Source organism: Penaeus vannamei, chromosome 19 (genome assembly GCF_042767895.1).
Source record: "Penaeus vannamei isolate JL-2024 chromosome 19, ASM4276789v1, whole genome shotgun sequence".
In the NCBI taxonomy this organism is placed as follows: domain Eukaryota; kingdom Metazoa; phylum Arthropoda; class Malacostraca; order Decapoda; family Penaeidae; genus Penaeus; species Penaeus vannamei.
The window spans coordinates 28,894,015-28,909,014 of record NC_091567.1 but is presented as its reverse complement, the minus strand read 5'-3'; the positions used below and the strand labels follow the sequence as shown (position 1 = coordinate 28,909,014).

At 38.6% G+C, this 15,000-nt stretch overlaps 1 protein-coding gene across 1 annotated transcript; it reads left to right on the top strand.

The window, feature by feature from the left end:
* Positions 1–6,481: 6,481 nt before the first annotated feature.
* par-6 (partitioning defective protein 6) lies at positions 6,482–14,208 on the top strand (the record flags this gene model as incomplete). The annotated part of the gene is given in 3 exon segments (XM_070134155.1): positions 6,482–6,693; positions 12,420–12,645; positions 14,093–14,208. Coding segments are annotated over 3 exon segments (405 nt in total), but the record flags the coding sequence as incomplete, so codon positions are not given.
* Positions 14,209–15,000: the final 792 nt, after the last annotated feature.

Sequence of the window (15,000 nt, the reverse complement as noted above, 5' to 3'; positions counted from 1 at the left end):
GAGAGAGAGAGAGAGAGAGAGAGAGAGAGAGAGAGAGAGAGAGAGAGAGAGAGAGAGAGAGAGAGAGAGAGAGAGAGAGAGAGAGGATGACGTAAGTGGGGGAAGGAGTTACGAAGTTGAGGAAGAAAAGAATTAGGGGGAATGAATAGAGGGAGAGAGTGAGAGAGACAGAAACCGAGTGAGGTTAATAAAGCAAGGGTGGAAAAATGAGAGGGAGGTTTGAAAGAAAGGGGTTTGGGAAGATTGAAAGGAGGGAGAAAGCGAAAGAATGACAGACAGACCGACAAACAGGGAGAGATGGGGGCGCAGAAACAGAAAAGTGAGCGTTTGATAAGATAAGTAAGGGAGGAAGAGGGGACGGAGGTAGGGGGAAAAAAGGTGATAGAGAGGAATGGGAGGAGGGAGGGAGAAAGGGAGAGAGAGGTGGGAAAGGGGAGTTATTCACAGAGAGAGATTGATAAAAGTGAGAGGGAGGAGAGATAGAGACAAATAATGATCGAGAGAGAGAGAAAGGGGGAGGGGATGATGAAGTAAGGGAGGAAGGGAAGATAAAAGGGAAATATCATCTTTTATCATTATCACCATTACCGCCATCGTCATCATCATTATTATCATCATTACTATCGTCATTGTTATCGCCAGCGACATCGTCTTCGTCATCATCATCATCATCACCATCAATCATTCATCATTCAATATCAATCACTCAGCATTCATCATTGATAATACCAAAAAAATAGTATTCATCCACTTGGGAATATCAACATGAAAAGCTATCTGAAAGTAATGATTATCTACGGATTATTGTCTATGAAACAACGTATTTCTTCACGTGCAAAATATCATAATGTTTTGTCATCAACCACTTCAGGACAACCTCCGTTTGCAGACAGTGCTTAGGACCGAAATTCCTTAGCAATTTACCATCAGTCACCATTATTGATAACCATAATCATGGTTTTGCATTTCTTGTACTTTATACATGCAGTATACCTACAATATTACTTTGGCATCCTCCATCTTCGTCCCTCTCTCTCCCTCCATGCCTTTTTTTTCTTCCCTCCTTCCCTTCCTTTCTTTCTTTCTTCCTGCCTTCCCTCCCTTCCTCTCCCCTCCCTTCTCCTTTCATTAATCACGAATCTCATCGTAATTTTCTTGATTTTTTTCATTTTTCCAATGTCTTTCTGCCTTTTTAGCAATTCATCAAATACATTGTCACTCTGTATGGGTCAGTCATGACAGTCGCTGGAATGACATGGTAAGAATTTCTAATGAGTCTGAGTCATATGGCCTGGTATTGGGATGGATGCCTCAAAATCATTCTGTACCTCTATGGTAAAACCTTTCAGGCTCAACATATCAGAGAAAATGCTGTTTACCTTGAGTTGCTGATATGATTATATAAGTAAAGTTAATGTCCGGGATCTTTGGAAAGATCAACTTGCCTGATGAGGACACGATACAATAATATGCAGAACCTCATGCAGCATTCACCTTTCATGTAAAGAACAATGCAATTGATTAGGAAATAATATTCTGATTGAATCTGAGAAATCATTCTAAAGATTTCCATAGCCTTGTGGAGTGAAAAGTTGTATGTATAAGCAATATAAGTTGCACAGTAGTCAGGTATTTTTCCATTTCATGTGAAGCTTCCATAATGTTTAGCTTGTAATTAAACATCATGCCAGCATATTAAGTAGTTTTTTTCTGTTTTGTGTCGACTTGTGTTTGTGAAATTATGAAAATTACTGAAATTATGAAACAATGTATCAAAGATATTACAAAGAGGCCTATAATGAATTCGATTAAATTACAGTTAGTGTAAGAAGTTTTTTTTTTTTTTTTTTTTGGGGGGGGGGTGGAGTTGATGGTGAATGAAAGGCGACTTTGCTTAATGGTTCATTGGGGGAGGAAAGGTGTGACCCCACGAGAGAGGAATGGGAGGAGGGAGGGAGAAACGGGTGCCGAGGGCGGAGGGTGACCTGCTGTGTTCTGCCTCTGCTCCTGTTCTCCTGGTCTGCCTGACGAGACGTCCTTTTACCCAGCGACTCCTGTCACCTTCCCTCCCCTCCACCTCATTCACTCCCTCCCCCTCCTCCCTGCCACCTCATTCACCCCCTCCCCCTCCTCCCTGCCACCTCATTCACACCTTCCCCCTCCTCCCTACTACCTTATTCACCCTTCCCCTCCCCTCTCCTCCCTTTCCTCCCTAACTCCTCTTCTTCCCCCCTCCTCCTCCTCCTCTCCCCTTCCCCATTCCCCCATCCCCTCCCCCCTTGGCAACCATCAGCTACAGCGTACTGAAGGAAGAACTTCATTTGCTTGCAGTGCTGCCAGTCCTTGATCTGAATATGCCGGAGAAAGCCACAAAATGCTGACAAATATTAGATAGGTGAGAAGGGAGAACGACCTTAATCAACGATTAACGGAAAAAGAAAAAGGAAAAAAGGAAGAAACAAAGAAATATATACATACATACAGAAATACAGAAATACACTCACACACATGTGTGTATATGTGTGTGCGTGTAAGTAATATATATATATATATATATATATGTATGTATGTATGTATGTATGTATGTATGTATACATATATATGATTGGCCTAGATAGGGTGACGCCATGGGCCGAGGAGGGAAGCCGAGTGACGAAGGAAGGGAAAACTGTAAAATAAAGCAATCAGTCAGTCGATCAAATCCCGCGGCACCCACGGGGATGCAAAGGGCCTCGATGAAATCCCGCCGCCACAACCTACCCTGCGCTAACTCCTCCAAACCGTCCCGACATTCCTCTCCAACCTCCCGCTTCATAGTGCGCCCCCACGTCTCCTTCGGCCTGCGTCTTCCTCTTCTTCCCTGAGCCTCCCTCTCTCCCCCTCTGAAGACGTGTCCCAGCCATTTCCACCGTGACAACCTAACATATTCATTCACTGGTTGCAGCCCCGTAATGCCTCTAAGCCTGTTGTTCGAAACTCTATGCCACCATTTAACTCCCAATATCCTTCCCAGTGCTTTATACTATAAAGCAATGTTTATAATATTTAATAACTATTACTACTACTACTGCCAGAGGGAAGAGTAAGGAGAGTCACGTCCATAAACATCCATAGAGATTCGCCAGACACATCTCGATTACAAACACACACACGTACACACACACACACACACACACACACGTACACACACACACACACACACACACACACACACACACATGCATACACACGCGCGCGCACATGTATTCAAAACTACATATATTTTACTTTTTTTCTTTCTTTCTTTCTGTATACTTTTTTCTTCTTTTTCATACTCATAAAAAAATATTTCTCTCTCCCTCTTATTTCAGTTCTCCCCCTTTCTCTAGTTATCCCTTTCCTTCGTTATCCTGTGTTTCTTTTTTTCTCTCTCTCTGTATCTTTCTTTTCCTTTATTCCCCATTTCTTTTTTCTCTCTCACTTTTTATCCTGCTCCTTCCCCTTCCTTGCTTTATTCCCAATTTAATTAAAATTCTATCTCTCCATTCTTCGACGTTTTTCTCTTTCTTACCCTTTAATTACTCTTCTTCTTCTTCCTGGGTCCCTTTTTTATCAGTCTTCTTTTCTTCTTCATCCATCTTTCTCTTCCCTCCTTTACGCCGTTTATTTTTTTCTTCTCCCCTCTTTCTTCTTTCTACCTTATACGATCACCATTCTTTCATGTCCCTTTTCCTTGTTTCTTTTTCGTTCTCTCTCTCTTTCCCCTTCCTTTCTTGTTTCTCTTCCTCTTAATCTGCTTTCTTTCTCCTCTCATTCTTTCTCTTTGTTTCCCTCCCTTTACTTCATACTTCCTTTATTCTCCTTTTGCTTTATTAACAGCCTTTCTTCACTTCCTTCATTCTCGTCTCCCTTTCTCCTCCTTTTTTCAGGGTTACGTTTTTGGTAGAGGGGGTTGGCTGGATAACTTAGTAAGTTATAACCAGATTTTTATTCATTTATTTATCTACTTTATCAGCCAACTCAGATGCCATTAAATTTTGGCGGATCCGGGTCCAGAATTTTTTTTATGATTTTATCGGTTACCCCAATTACCTTGGCGGAGGTATGCGCTCTCTGAATTCTTCTAGCAGGAGGACAAAAAGTTATTAACCGATTTTTATGAAACATTTACCAGAGGTGTGTTTAGCCCTGCTTAGACGCCACACAACGCACACTCCCTCACTTGCACGAGGGCAACATATATATAGACACACACATGAGGATATATACACACACACACATCAACACTCACTCACACGAGGGCAACATACATACACACACACAAGCGTACAGATATAAGAATACACATGCACACATGTTCACACAAACATATAAGAGCACACACATGCTCATGGAAACATGCACACACACAAGGACAGACACACACACACACACACACACACAGACACGGATACATACAAACACACACAAACAAGGACACACAGCCATAAGAACACACTCTGCACGTCGAGGGTAATTAGCAATTCAAAAAATCAATTCGCATCGCTTCCAATCTGATCGCCATCGTCGTGTGGCTTTAATACTCCACGTCCAATTTTTGGGATTCTTGGAATTTCCAGGTCGCGGGTTCGAGTCTTCACGGCGTTTGATTGTAACATGGCTGCGTTCCAACTGCTGGTCCAAACCCGATTTCATGGCGAGAAAAAGGTCTATTTCCATGAGGATGTTAAACGCGGGTGCCTTGGGGGGTTCCAGGCTGGCGTGGAAGTGGGGGGCTACTTCGGGATGAGCGTTCGGTCCGCGATTCACCTCCGCGTCTCGGAGGCGGATGGCGGCCCACGGGATTCCTGCAGATACTCCCTGCCGGTCACTGGCCTCGGAAGACGCCTGGTTACACATCTCTAAACCACTCGCACAGAAACACTCACATGTACACTCACATGTACACTCACATGTACACTCACATTTACACACACACACACACACACACACACACACACACACACACACACACACACACACACACACACACACACACACACACACACACACACACAAATACACACACACACACACACACACAAATACACACACATACATACATATATATGTATATATATATATATATATATATATAGATAGATAGATAGATAGATAGATAGATAGATAGATAGATATACACTTATACTCACATATAAATATTTTCATATATTTTTAGTGTGATAAAAATTCGACGCATTCATTTAACGCGATTGGGCGTGGAAGGGATTAAGCGGCCGAACAAGCCTTGTTTGGCTGTGATAACACCTGCTGTGAAAAGCAACGATTCAAACACAGAGGCTGAACAGTTTCAATTATTAAGAAAGAAGGAAAAAGGGAGACGATAGTTAAACTGTCCGGTGAATGTATAAACTGTGCATCTATCTAATAATAGTAATAATAATAATAACAATAATGTTAAAATAATAATACTAATACTGATAATAATAATAATAATAATAATAATGATAATAATAATAATAATATTAATAATAGCAATAATAATGATAATAGCAGTGATGATGGTGATTAAAATAATAATCATCATGATGATAATAATAATAATGATAGCAATAATAATGATAATAATAATGATGATGGTGATTAAAATAATGATAATAAAGATAGTGATAAAAATAATAATGATAATAATAACGATAATAATAGTAAAAATATGTTATATATGTATGAATACACACACACACATATATATATATATATATATATATATATATATATATATATATATATATATATATATATATATATATATATTTACATGTACATACATATATACATATATATCTGTATCTATATATATCTATATCTATATCTATATCTATCTATCTATCTATCTATCTATCTACACACACACACACACACACACACACACACACACACACACACACACATATATATATATATATATATATATATATATATATATATATATATATATATATATAAACTGATATCGGGTTGATAGAAAGGTACTATTGAAGCGACACATTAGATCGTGAAGGTAGTGTACAAAATCAGACTGGGTCGTAATGAAAAAAGTTTCAGGATATCTGCTCAAACAAAATATACAACATGGCACACAGAAGTTAGAACTCCACGACTGATGAATGGATATAAATATAAAAGTATAATGATAAAGACGAACTGCTGAATGTTTTTTTTTTCTAATTGTTATATCTTTAATTTCATTTCGACATTTCTTATAGTGAGCACTCGCGATTAAATTTGAAATGCCCGCTCGAACATCGACTTGGTCAATAGTTATCTTTAACGCAAAACACATTTACGAATCTATTCCATTATGGAGTCAATTTTTCATATTTTACAGACGAGATCAGTAAAGATCTTAATATTAGCTATTCCGTAAATATCTAATTTGTATTTTTTGTATTATACGCGAAAAAAGGTGAAAAATCATTTTGCTTTAAGATACAACAACAGGTGCTCATGACGTCACTCCAGTTGGGCCCTCCACCAATGTCTAAGAATCTAAACAAGTGGCCCTCGTTGTCGAAAATGCGCTTTAAAATGTAAATTATTTATCAAATGTGATTATTTTCCAAATTGACTGACTCCATAATACATCTAAAAATGTCCAGGAGTTCTAAATCCCAGAGTAGAGCCCAGAGTTCATTGATAGAAGTGAAGAGCAAGGTAGGTAGCAAACTTTCTTTTCATTAGTTTACCTCAAATACAGTGCACAGGTGAGTCACCAACATTCCGAGGGTTTGCTCGTGTAACACAATCGTGCGTTTTCTCTGTGAAAACACGGAACAGCTAGAGGTAGTTACGTTTTAGGGCTGAAGACCAGTGTGTTTTGCTGAAATGAGGTAATTGTTTACATTGAACCGGATTTCCACCTCGCTGTCAGGGCCGAGGCAGGGCTATGCCTCCGCTGGCCACTCGCTTGTTTTAGACAGGAAAAGGATCTTGACGAGACCAGAAGACACCAACTAATTACTCTCGACATACATTGTGCACTTGTAAAGATTTTGTGTGTGTTCATAGTTGGCTATGATTTCTCAATGTTGAACCTTTTGCTACACAGTTTTAATTTTTTTTTTCTGTTCAATTTTGGTGAGTAGGAGGATTGCTCCGGCTAAGAACAAATGGCATTAGGATGAGGGGTAATTTCCAGTTTCACACAGCCATCCAACCGTATAATTAGTATTCCTTGTTCTTGAATCTCATTTTTTCCATTGTAAATGATATAAACAAAAGCATTGTGGGTAGAGGTTGCTTACAGCAACACGCGTATACAGAGGGAGAAGGACACCGCCATCCTATAGAGTGTAAGAAATAGGATCAATATAGTTTAAGCTGCAGTGGGCTAATATCCACCACTAAATGATGAAAATATCCCCATGCATATCACTGCTCAGAGTCTGTCGCTCATCTTGTTTACCTTGCCAGGGAAAACAAAACACTTGACTATATAACTTATTACTGCGATATCTCAAGTAGTTCATGTGTTACTTTGTACGTTTTAAAATTACATTTTGCTAGGTATCAGTGTCTGCTGTTATACATTATGCTTTTAAAATCTTTTAATGTATTTTAACCCACTAACGGCGGTATATTATGAAGACGAAAATAATATTTCTGGGCGGCTACAAATTTGGCGCACGGGGCCGGCCTGGAATCTGCCTGCACGCCGGCCGCTGCCTACAACGTATTTGGAGCGTAAGCTCAGATCCAGTGTCACACTGGCGAAATGCCCGGTAATGTTTATTTTTCCTGATGTCTCATATATGGGACACCTGTCATAAATGGGTTAAGATTTATGTATACAGTTTTTTAGAATGATTGTGCATTGTGCGTTTCAGACTTTGGCCCCCCCCGCAAGGTTTCAAAGCTAACCAACCATTCCGTGACAGAAGGCCGGTGAGAAATGTTGCGTTTCCAGTGTTGCGTTGATTCTGTGTTATTGAGACTATACAAGCTTCAAAGAAGAAATAGACCAGTAATCATTCCAATTTGATATCTGAGCCCATCAAGAGCCCCAAATGTCGAAAAAAAATGACAAGAAACAAAGCAATCCAGAACATTAGAAAGAAGCAAATGAAAGTTTGACGTTTCCAGATATAAAGAAGTGAAGAAGCGAAGGGAATGTTTACCACGCGATGGTAGGGGGCGGTGCCTGTAGGTCATGCTTAGTCACAGAAACTTAAATTGTTAGATTAGGAAATCCACAAATATTGTCATAAAAACCAAAAACCTTTCAAACACTGACGATTAGCCAAATATCATTTTGACATGCACATACCAGCTCATGAACTACTTGGCATGTTGCAGTAATAAGTTAAGCAGTCAGTGTAGTACTTTTCCTTGTTATATAAACAAGATGAGCTATTTAGTCTCTAAAGGGTTTAAAACTATGCTGCCACCACTGGTGCTGTTGTTCAAGTGGCGGTGGACCAGTTTCGTATTTTAAACGTCCTAGCTATGACGCCCTGAACTGGCGTTATATTATTGGAACCTGAGTGGTGGTGGAGTGCCAGCATGAATGTGTCTTTCATGGTGCTGTGTAACAGTTTTCTTCTTTACTGTTAAGCCTACACAATGAATATCTAACAGAAAACAACAGAAAATTTGGATTATGTTTGTATGATTATTTAACAATTCTTTTAAAATCAAAATATTTTGAGAAGACTTAACTGCGTATATTGGAATCTATCCCAACACTTCTCACCTCGCCTATTTCAATGTTATTTCTTCATAATTTGTTGAACTTGAAGTAAATGCATTTTACACAATCTTTAATACGCAATATATGGTATGAAAAACATAATGATAACATGTACAAATAACAAATATTTACCATTTTGTTAGTCTGGGCATAGCCAAAATATTACGCATCTTATGAATTGTATTGTATGCATTTGTGTGTATACACACTCACACACACACACACACACACACACACACACACACACACACACACACACACACACACACACACACACACACACACACACACACACACACACACACACATCTGTGTGCGTGTGCATGTGTGCGTGCGTGTGCGTGTGTGTGTGCGTGTGCGTGTGTATGTGTGTGTGTGTGTGTTTGTTTGTTTGTTTATATAATTGTATATATTTATGTATGGTCATACACATTGGGTTGGTATTACTTTCAATACTTATAGGTGTTCCATTCCTATTACTTTGAGGTGAATAGCTACAGGTGGACTGCAATTGAAATTAGCAGATAATCTTGAATGATCTCAGAGTTTGTCAATATATGTATCAATGAAATATTACTGTACGATGCAAGCACTTTCCAATGATAGGTCTGCTACCTGACAACAGAGCCCTGAAAACAGTCAGTCAAAAATTTCAGAGTATTACTAATTTTCCTGGTGTAACAGATGAAATTGGCATTATAAAGACAGTGTACATGTGTTCCTATGCTAGAATTATATGTGGTCCTCTGTAAAACAGAAGATTTTTAGCAGACATTGACTGCAGCACAGAATTAGAGCAAACTCAGTGCATAGAATATTTGCTTGAAAAACTTCTATGTATGCCCTCATATCTTATTTCTAATATAAGCAACCCTACTAGAGACTCTGAACTAAGATATGATGCAATTCATTCAAAAATCATGAATTGGATAGGGCATTTGATATGTGTTAGAGAAGATTAATTTTTGACAATTTTCACATATATATGGTCATTTAACAATAGGTTATTATTCCTACAAATGAACGTAATTATAATACTATTAACAATCAATATGAAAGTGAGAGGGAAATAAAGGGTAAGATAGGCATCTGAGAAGGATTATAAATACTGTGTATGTGTATATGCCTGCTTGTATATTTTAGAAAGATTATGAATATGTGTGACAGTATTAAGGTGTAAGTGCTTGTGAATGCACCTTTTTTTATATAAGATTAGCTGTACCTTAAGAATTTTTTTTATTGGTATTTGAAGTGATAGCCTAGATGAAAAAGTCAAGCATCAAATTTCATGCCAATTTCATGTCTTGATTTGCTTGTTGTCTGTGTTGTTGGAGTTACCACTTTTCGGGGTGGCTGAACGCCAGCAGTGGCACTGGTGGTCTCTGGCATTGCCTTGTTTTTAGAGTGGGGATTCGAGTTGCTTGTGAGTGCCAGACTGCTAGCGCCTCCATTCAACTGCCACTTTTTAAATGTTTTTAAAGTATGGCCCTCTGTGGTGATATGCAGTGGCTATTTTTGTCATTTGGTGGTAAATATGAGGTTGTTGCAGTTATACAGTTGACTCTGTTTCATGCATTTCATAAAATGGCAGTTTCCATTTCCCTCAATCTCTGTGTGTCACTGTCAGTAACTTATACTGCTGTATTTCCCTATCAAGAAATATAAGAAATGATCTGCAGACCAGAATAGTAATGCGACACAGAAAGGAAAAAGATCGCTGATAACACTGCTCACATCATAAGTCCACTTGGTTCTTATGAGTTTCAGCTTGTTATGCACTCTAGGACAGACCTCCCCCCTTCAACTCTCCCTTCGGGCAGTGCAGAAAGGCATGCCAAGTCACAGCAACTTAGATTGTTAATCCTTTACTATGCACATATAGAAATAAACAGAATTAGAAAATTCATATATAGAAAATGAAACCAATATATTCTAAGACAATTTTATTTGTGTTAATATTTTTGATTATCACTTTTCCATGATAGCAAATCATGATAGACAAAGTGACCAAAAACAGTGACTTGTTAGAAAGCATAGCAAAATTATAGATATCAAAATCATTATATGATTTTAACCCATCGCCGACGGGTAAAAATTTTGGCAAGTGGATGTATGCACAGGCTTGTTGGCGCGCATCGGCAGTTTCCCCTATTTGCGCCCAGCTTGATCAATTGTTTGCGAGCGACATTTAGCACCTAAAAGCTTTTATTTTGCTAAAATTTATAAGAATATTAAAATTTGGAAGGTTTGCCTTCATTATAGGTGCCATTGCCTAAAATCTTTACCATATAAATGAAGCTGCTACTATCAGAGAAAAATAACCTCCGTCCGACGAGCCAGTGGCGTGGAAATGGGCATGACATGATGCCCCCCAGCGTTCGGTCCACATCAGCCATGGCATGTACGTACGTGCCACCCGGCGGCAACAGGTTAAGGATGAGCAAGGACCTAGAAGTTAAAATACATGCTTCCTTTAGTCACAGGTTTATACAGAAATGAAAATTATGCATATTAGAGCACAATAAACTGAAAAAGATGTTTAGTCCTTCAAGACGTTTGGGGGATCACAAATGACTAGGTTGCAATATAAGGCTATGTTTCCTCCTTCATTTGGTGTTTAGTCACAAAGGCATAATGCAGACCCCATTGGAGATGTTCAACAGGACAGTGCTGAGCTTTTCCAGTAGCCTACAATTTTCAGGAAGCTGAAGTAGTTATTTTCAAAGATCATATTGGTTGAGGCCATGGGGATGGTGCTCATCAGACCTAACAAGATTTTACAGCTCGTTTCTATGCCCTCTCCCTCCTTGCTAAGCTTGAAGTTGTGGCACTCTAAGGTGGTGCTTCCTTAGAAAAGGATATCAAGGAGATTCAGATCTTCTTTTTCATGGTCTTGAAGTTTGTCTTCAGATCTTTCTGTTTTGCATAGAGGTTTGTTCGTGAGGTGATGTGTTCCATCATCCGTGATGTGAAAATCCTGAAAAATGTAATCCTTGAAAGGCATTTTCAGCCTAGGAGGGATTTGGTCATGCTTAGGCAGAGCTGGATACAGGATCTATATCCTCTTCCTCCTCAGTCCTGAGTACTGTAGATGCTATATTAACTGAATATGAGATGGTTAGAATATTTTGAGGGTATTGAGCATCAAAAATTTCTATCTGTATTATTTAATTTTCCAATTGCCAAGACTTTAAACATCCTATGTGAATTTTTAATACTTTATTTTGTGAATTATGATGAATGTGTTTTGCATTTTCTTTTATTTACATTTTCAAATGAGCAGATAGATTTGTGCTGACAATGTGTAGTATGAATGTCGGCAATCTCTACCTGCCAAATAAAAGTCCCTCTGAAAAAGTCCATGCAAAGAAGCTTGTGATGTTAAAGCAGAGCTTGTAACTATTCATTCTGGGCGCAACTATAACTGTCACGATATAATGGCCAACGATGTGTATACGCCATAGGCATATATAGGCATAGGACTAGCCACAAAGTCTAGACTGTTGTGTAATATTACATCCCAGAAAATTCAGGCCCATTCATGATGTAGTTAATAAACAATTGGTAAGGGAATGAATTCAAGGAAAAAGGGACCACACTGTAGCCTTATTGAATGTTGAAAATTCAATTTGACATATTGATTTTATATGTATGGTATTAATGTTTTGCTTTGTTATGTTTACTTCAACAGTTTGATGCAGAATTTAGACGATTCAGTGTAGAGAGAGACAAGTATGAGAGACTTGAAGACTTCCGCACATTAGTTGAAGAATTACATCGACTACAAAGTACTTCTTTTGTCCTAGCCTACACTGACCCTCGGGATGGGGATCTTCTTCCAATTACAAACGATGATAACTTCAGGAAAGCTCTTCAGTGTTCAAGACCACTTCTCAGAGTCATCATCCAGCATAAAGGTAAGATTGACATAGTGGTACTTTCTCTCTATTAACCCTTTGGAGCTGGTTGTTGCAATCACTTGGCAGAAAATACAGGCAGTGGCTTACATAGTGGCTGCTATTTCAGCCATGCAGCACACAGGCCGGGTGCATGTGAATACTTTTATGCGGTGACAATACTCTATGATTCCACCTTGCATAAACTTCTTTAGTGTTTTTGCCATTTTTTATGGTCCATATTTATATTTTGGTTTGCTTTATGTTGATGATAATAGATCATTTTCTTTGTACTTATTCCATACCATATCTCTATGTAGTAAATAACTGGGTGAAAGAATAAAGTAACAATTTGCTTTTTGTTTCATATATTATATTTTTTATTTGTTATTATTATTTTTTTTTTCAATTTTCTGTAATATAAACTATGTCACAACAGTCAGGAATATGATGCTGAGCATGGAAATGAGGTCCTCCCTGGAGGCAGTGCTCTGCCAGTCATGTCTTATGCACATTACATTGCACACTTGTTTATTGATGGGAATAATGAAAAAACCCTCTTCCAAGAACCAAATGAGTCTAATCTCACTCCAAGAGGTTTGCACTTGTAGCGAGTCTTTTCCATCACCCAGGCCTACTTTCTTGACGGCATGTTTGTGTCACCCAGCCCAGACATTTTGTCTGTTGATGGCATGCTCACCTGGCCCTCAACCCAAATTTTCCATGATGGAATGGTCACGTCATTCGGATCATAAGGGTCAATCTGTTTATCAAGTAGTAAGATCTACGAGTATCTCGATATGTACAGGGGATCCCATTATTCATCAGTAATATGAACCAGAAAAAATATGAGGAAAACAATACAAAAGGATTAATTTTGTTAAAAGGTATAATGTGGACTGGCACAGTAATATCTATTAGTTTGCTCAGACATATAGTCTATTTATATTTTTTCACTAATACCAGGCAAAGTAATGTGTATATATATAACAGTTCCCATGGAACTTCCAAGTGGGAAGCGGAGGAGTATGATAAATCTCAACACCAACGTTTCCAGAAAAAACATTTTCAGGGTTGACAAAATTAGTGAAGAACTTCTTCAGTTTAATAGACAGTGGAAAAAACACAAACATTTTGGGTTGACTTCACCCATCTTCAATGTGACATTAACTAAAAAGACATAATAAAAAGTTGAAATGAATGAGCTGCAGAGATGTGCATGCATCCTTCAGCCAAGGCAACGGAGGCATGGGAAATATATATATATATATTCCTGCATACACACTTATATCTATAAAAAAAAGAATGTATACACTTATGTATGCACATACACACACATACATACATATATACATACATATACACATATTTTTATTTATACATGTTTGTTATTAGAAAAATGAACTATCAGGCAGTGTATCTTATGTCTGTAACATGTACAAGCCTAATAGTATTTTAATCATTCCAGGAAGTCTTGAACATCTCCCAAATGGCTCGAACCACAAGCTACCCAGCATCCTCTCACCGTTTGTTACACAGCCGAGGAACAAGTTGTCTATATCTTACCCACAAGATTTCCGTCAGGTGGGGAAAATATTTTTTCACTACAGTCTGTTAGTGACTTTCAACATAGGGTACATTTGACCCTCTTTCTTCTTTTCTTCTTTTTCTTCAGCTTATTCCCATTTCTATATGGGGTCACTGTTCCTCGCTAGCCTCTTCCATCTTGCTCTGTCCATTGCATCTTCCCTTCTGAGTCCCTTGTCTTCCAGATCTTCTTTTAGCCTTTCCCTCCAACTTAATTTGGGTCTACCTCTCCTTCTACGTCCATCCACGTGCATTTCCATAACTTGGTTTCCAATATAGCCTTCTTCACTTCTGATGACATGCCCATACCAGTTAATCCTTCTTTCTTGCATCTTTGCACTCACTTCTGTGACCTTGACTGTACCTTTGATGTAGTCATTCCTGATCTTATCCTTCCTCGTGACACCACACATCCACCTTAACATCCTCATCTCTGCTACATTCACCTTCTTTTCATGCACCCTCTTAATTGGCCATGTCTCGCTCCCATAAAGGATAGCAGGTCTCACAGCTGTTTTGTAAACCTTCCCTTTGAGTCTTGCGCTGATCTTCTTGTCGCAGAGTACTCCTGAAAACCTTCTCCATGCCTGCCACCCTGACTGAATGCGTTGATTTACTTCTACATCCAGTTCACCGTCCTCTGTCACATGTGAGCCTAGATATTTAAAAGCTGGTACCCTCTTAATGATCTCGTCATCCATTTCCACCCCATTTTCCTCCTCAAAATCATTAAATGAGAGGTACTCAGACTTTGTTCTGCTTATCTTCAAGCCTCGGTCCTCCAAAGCC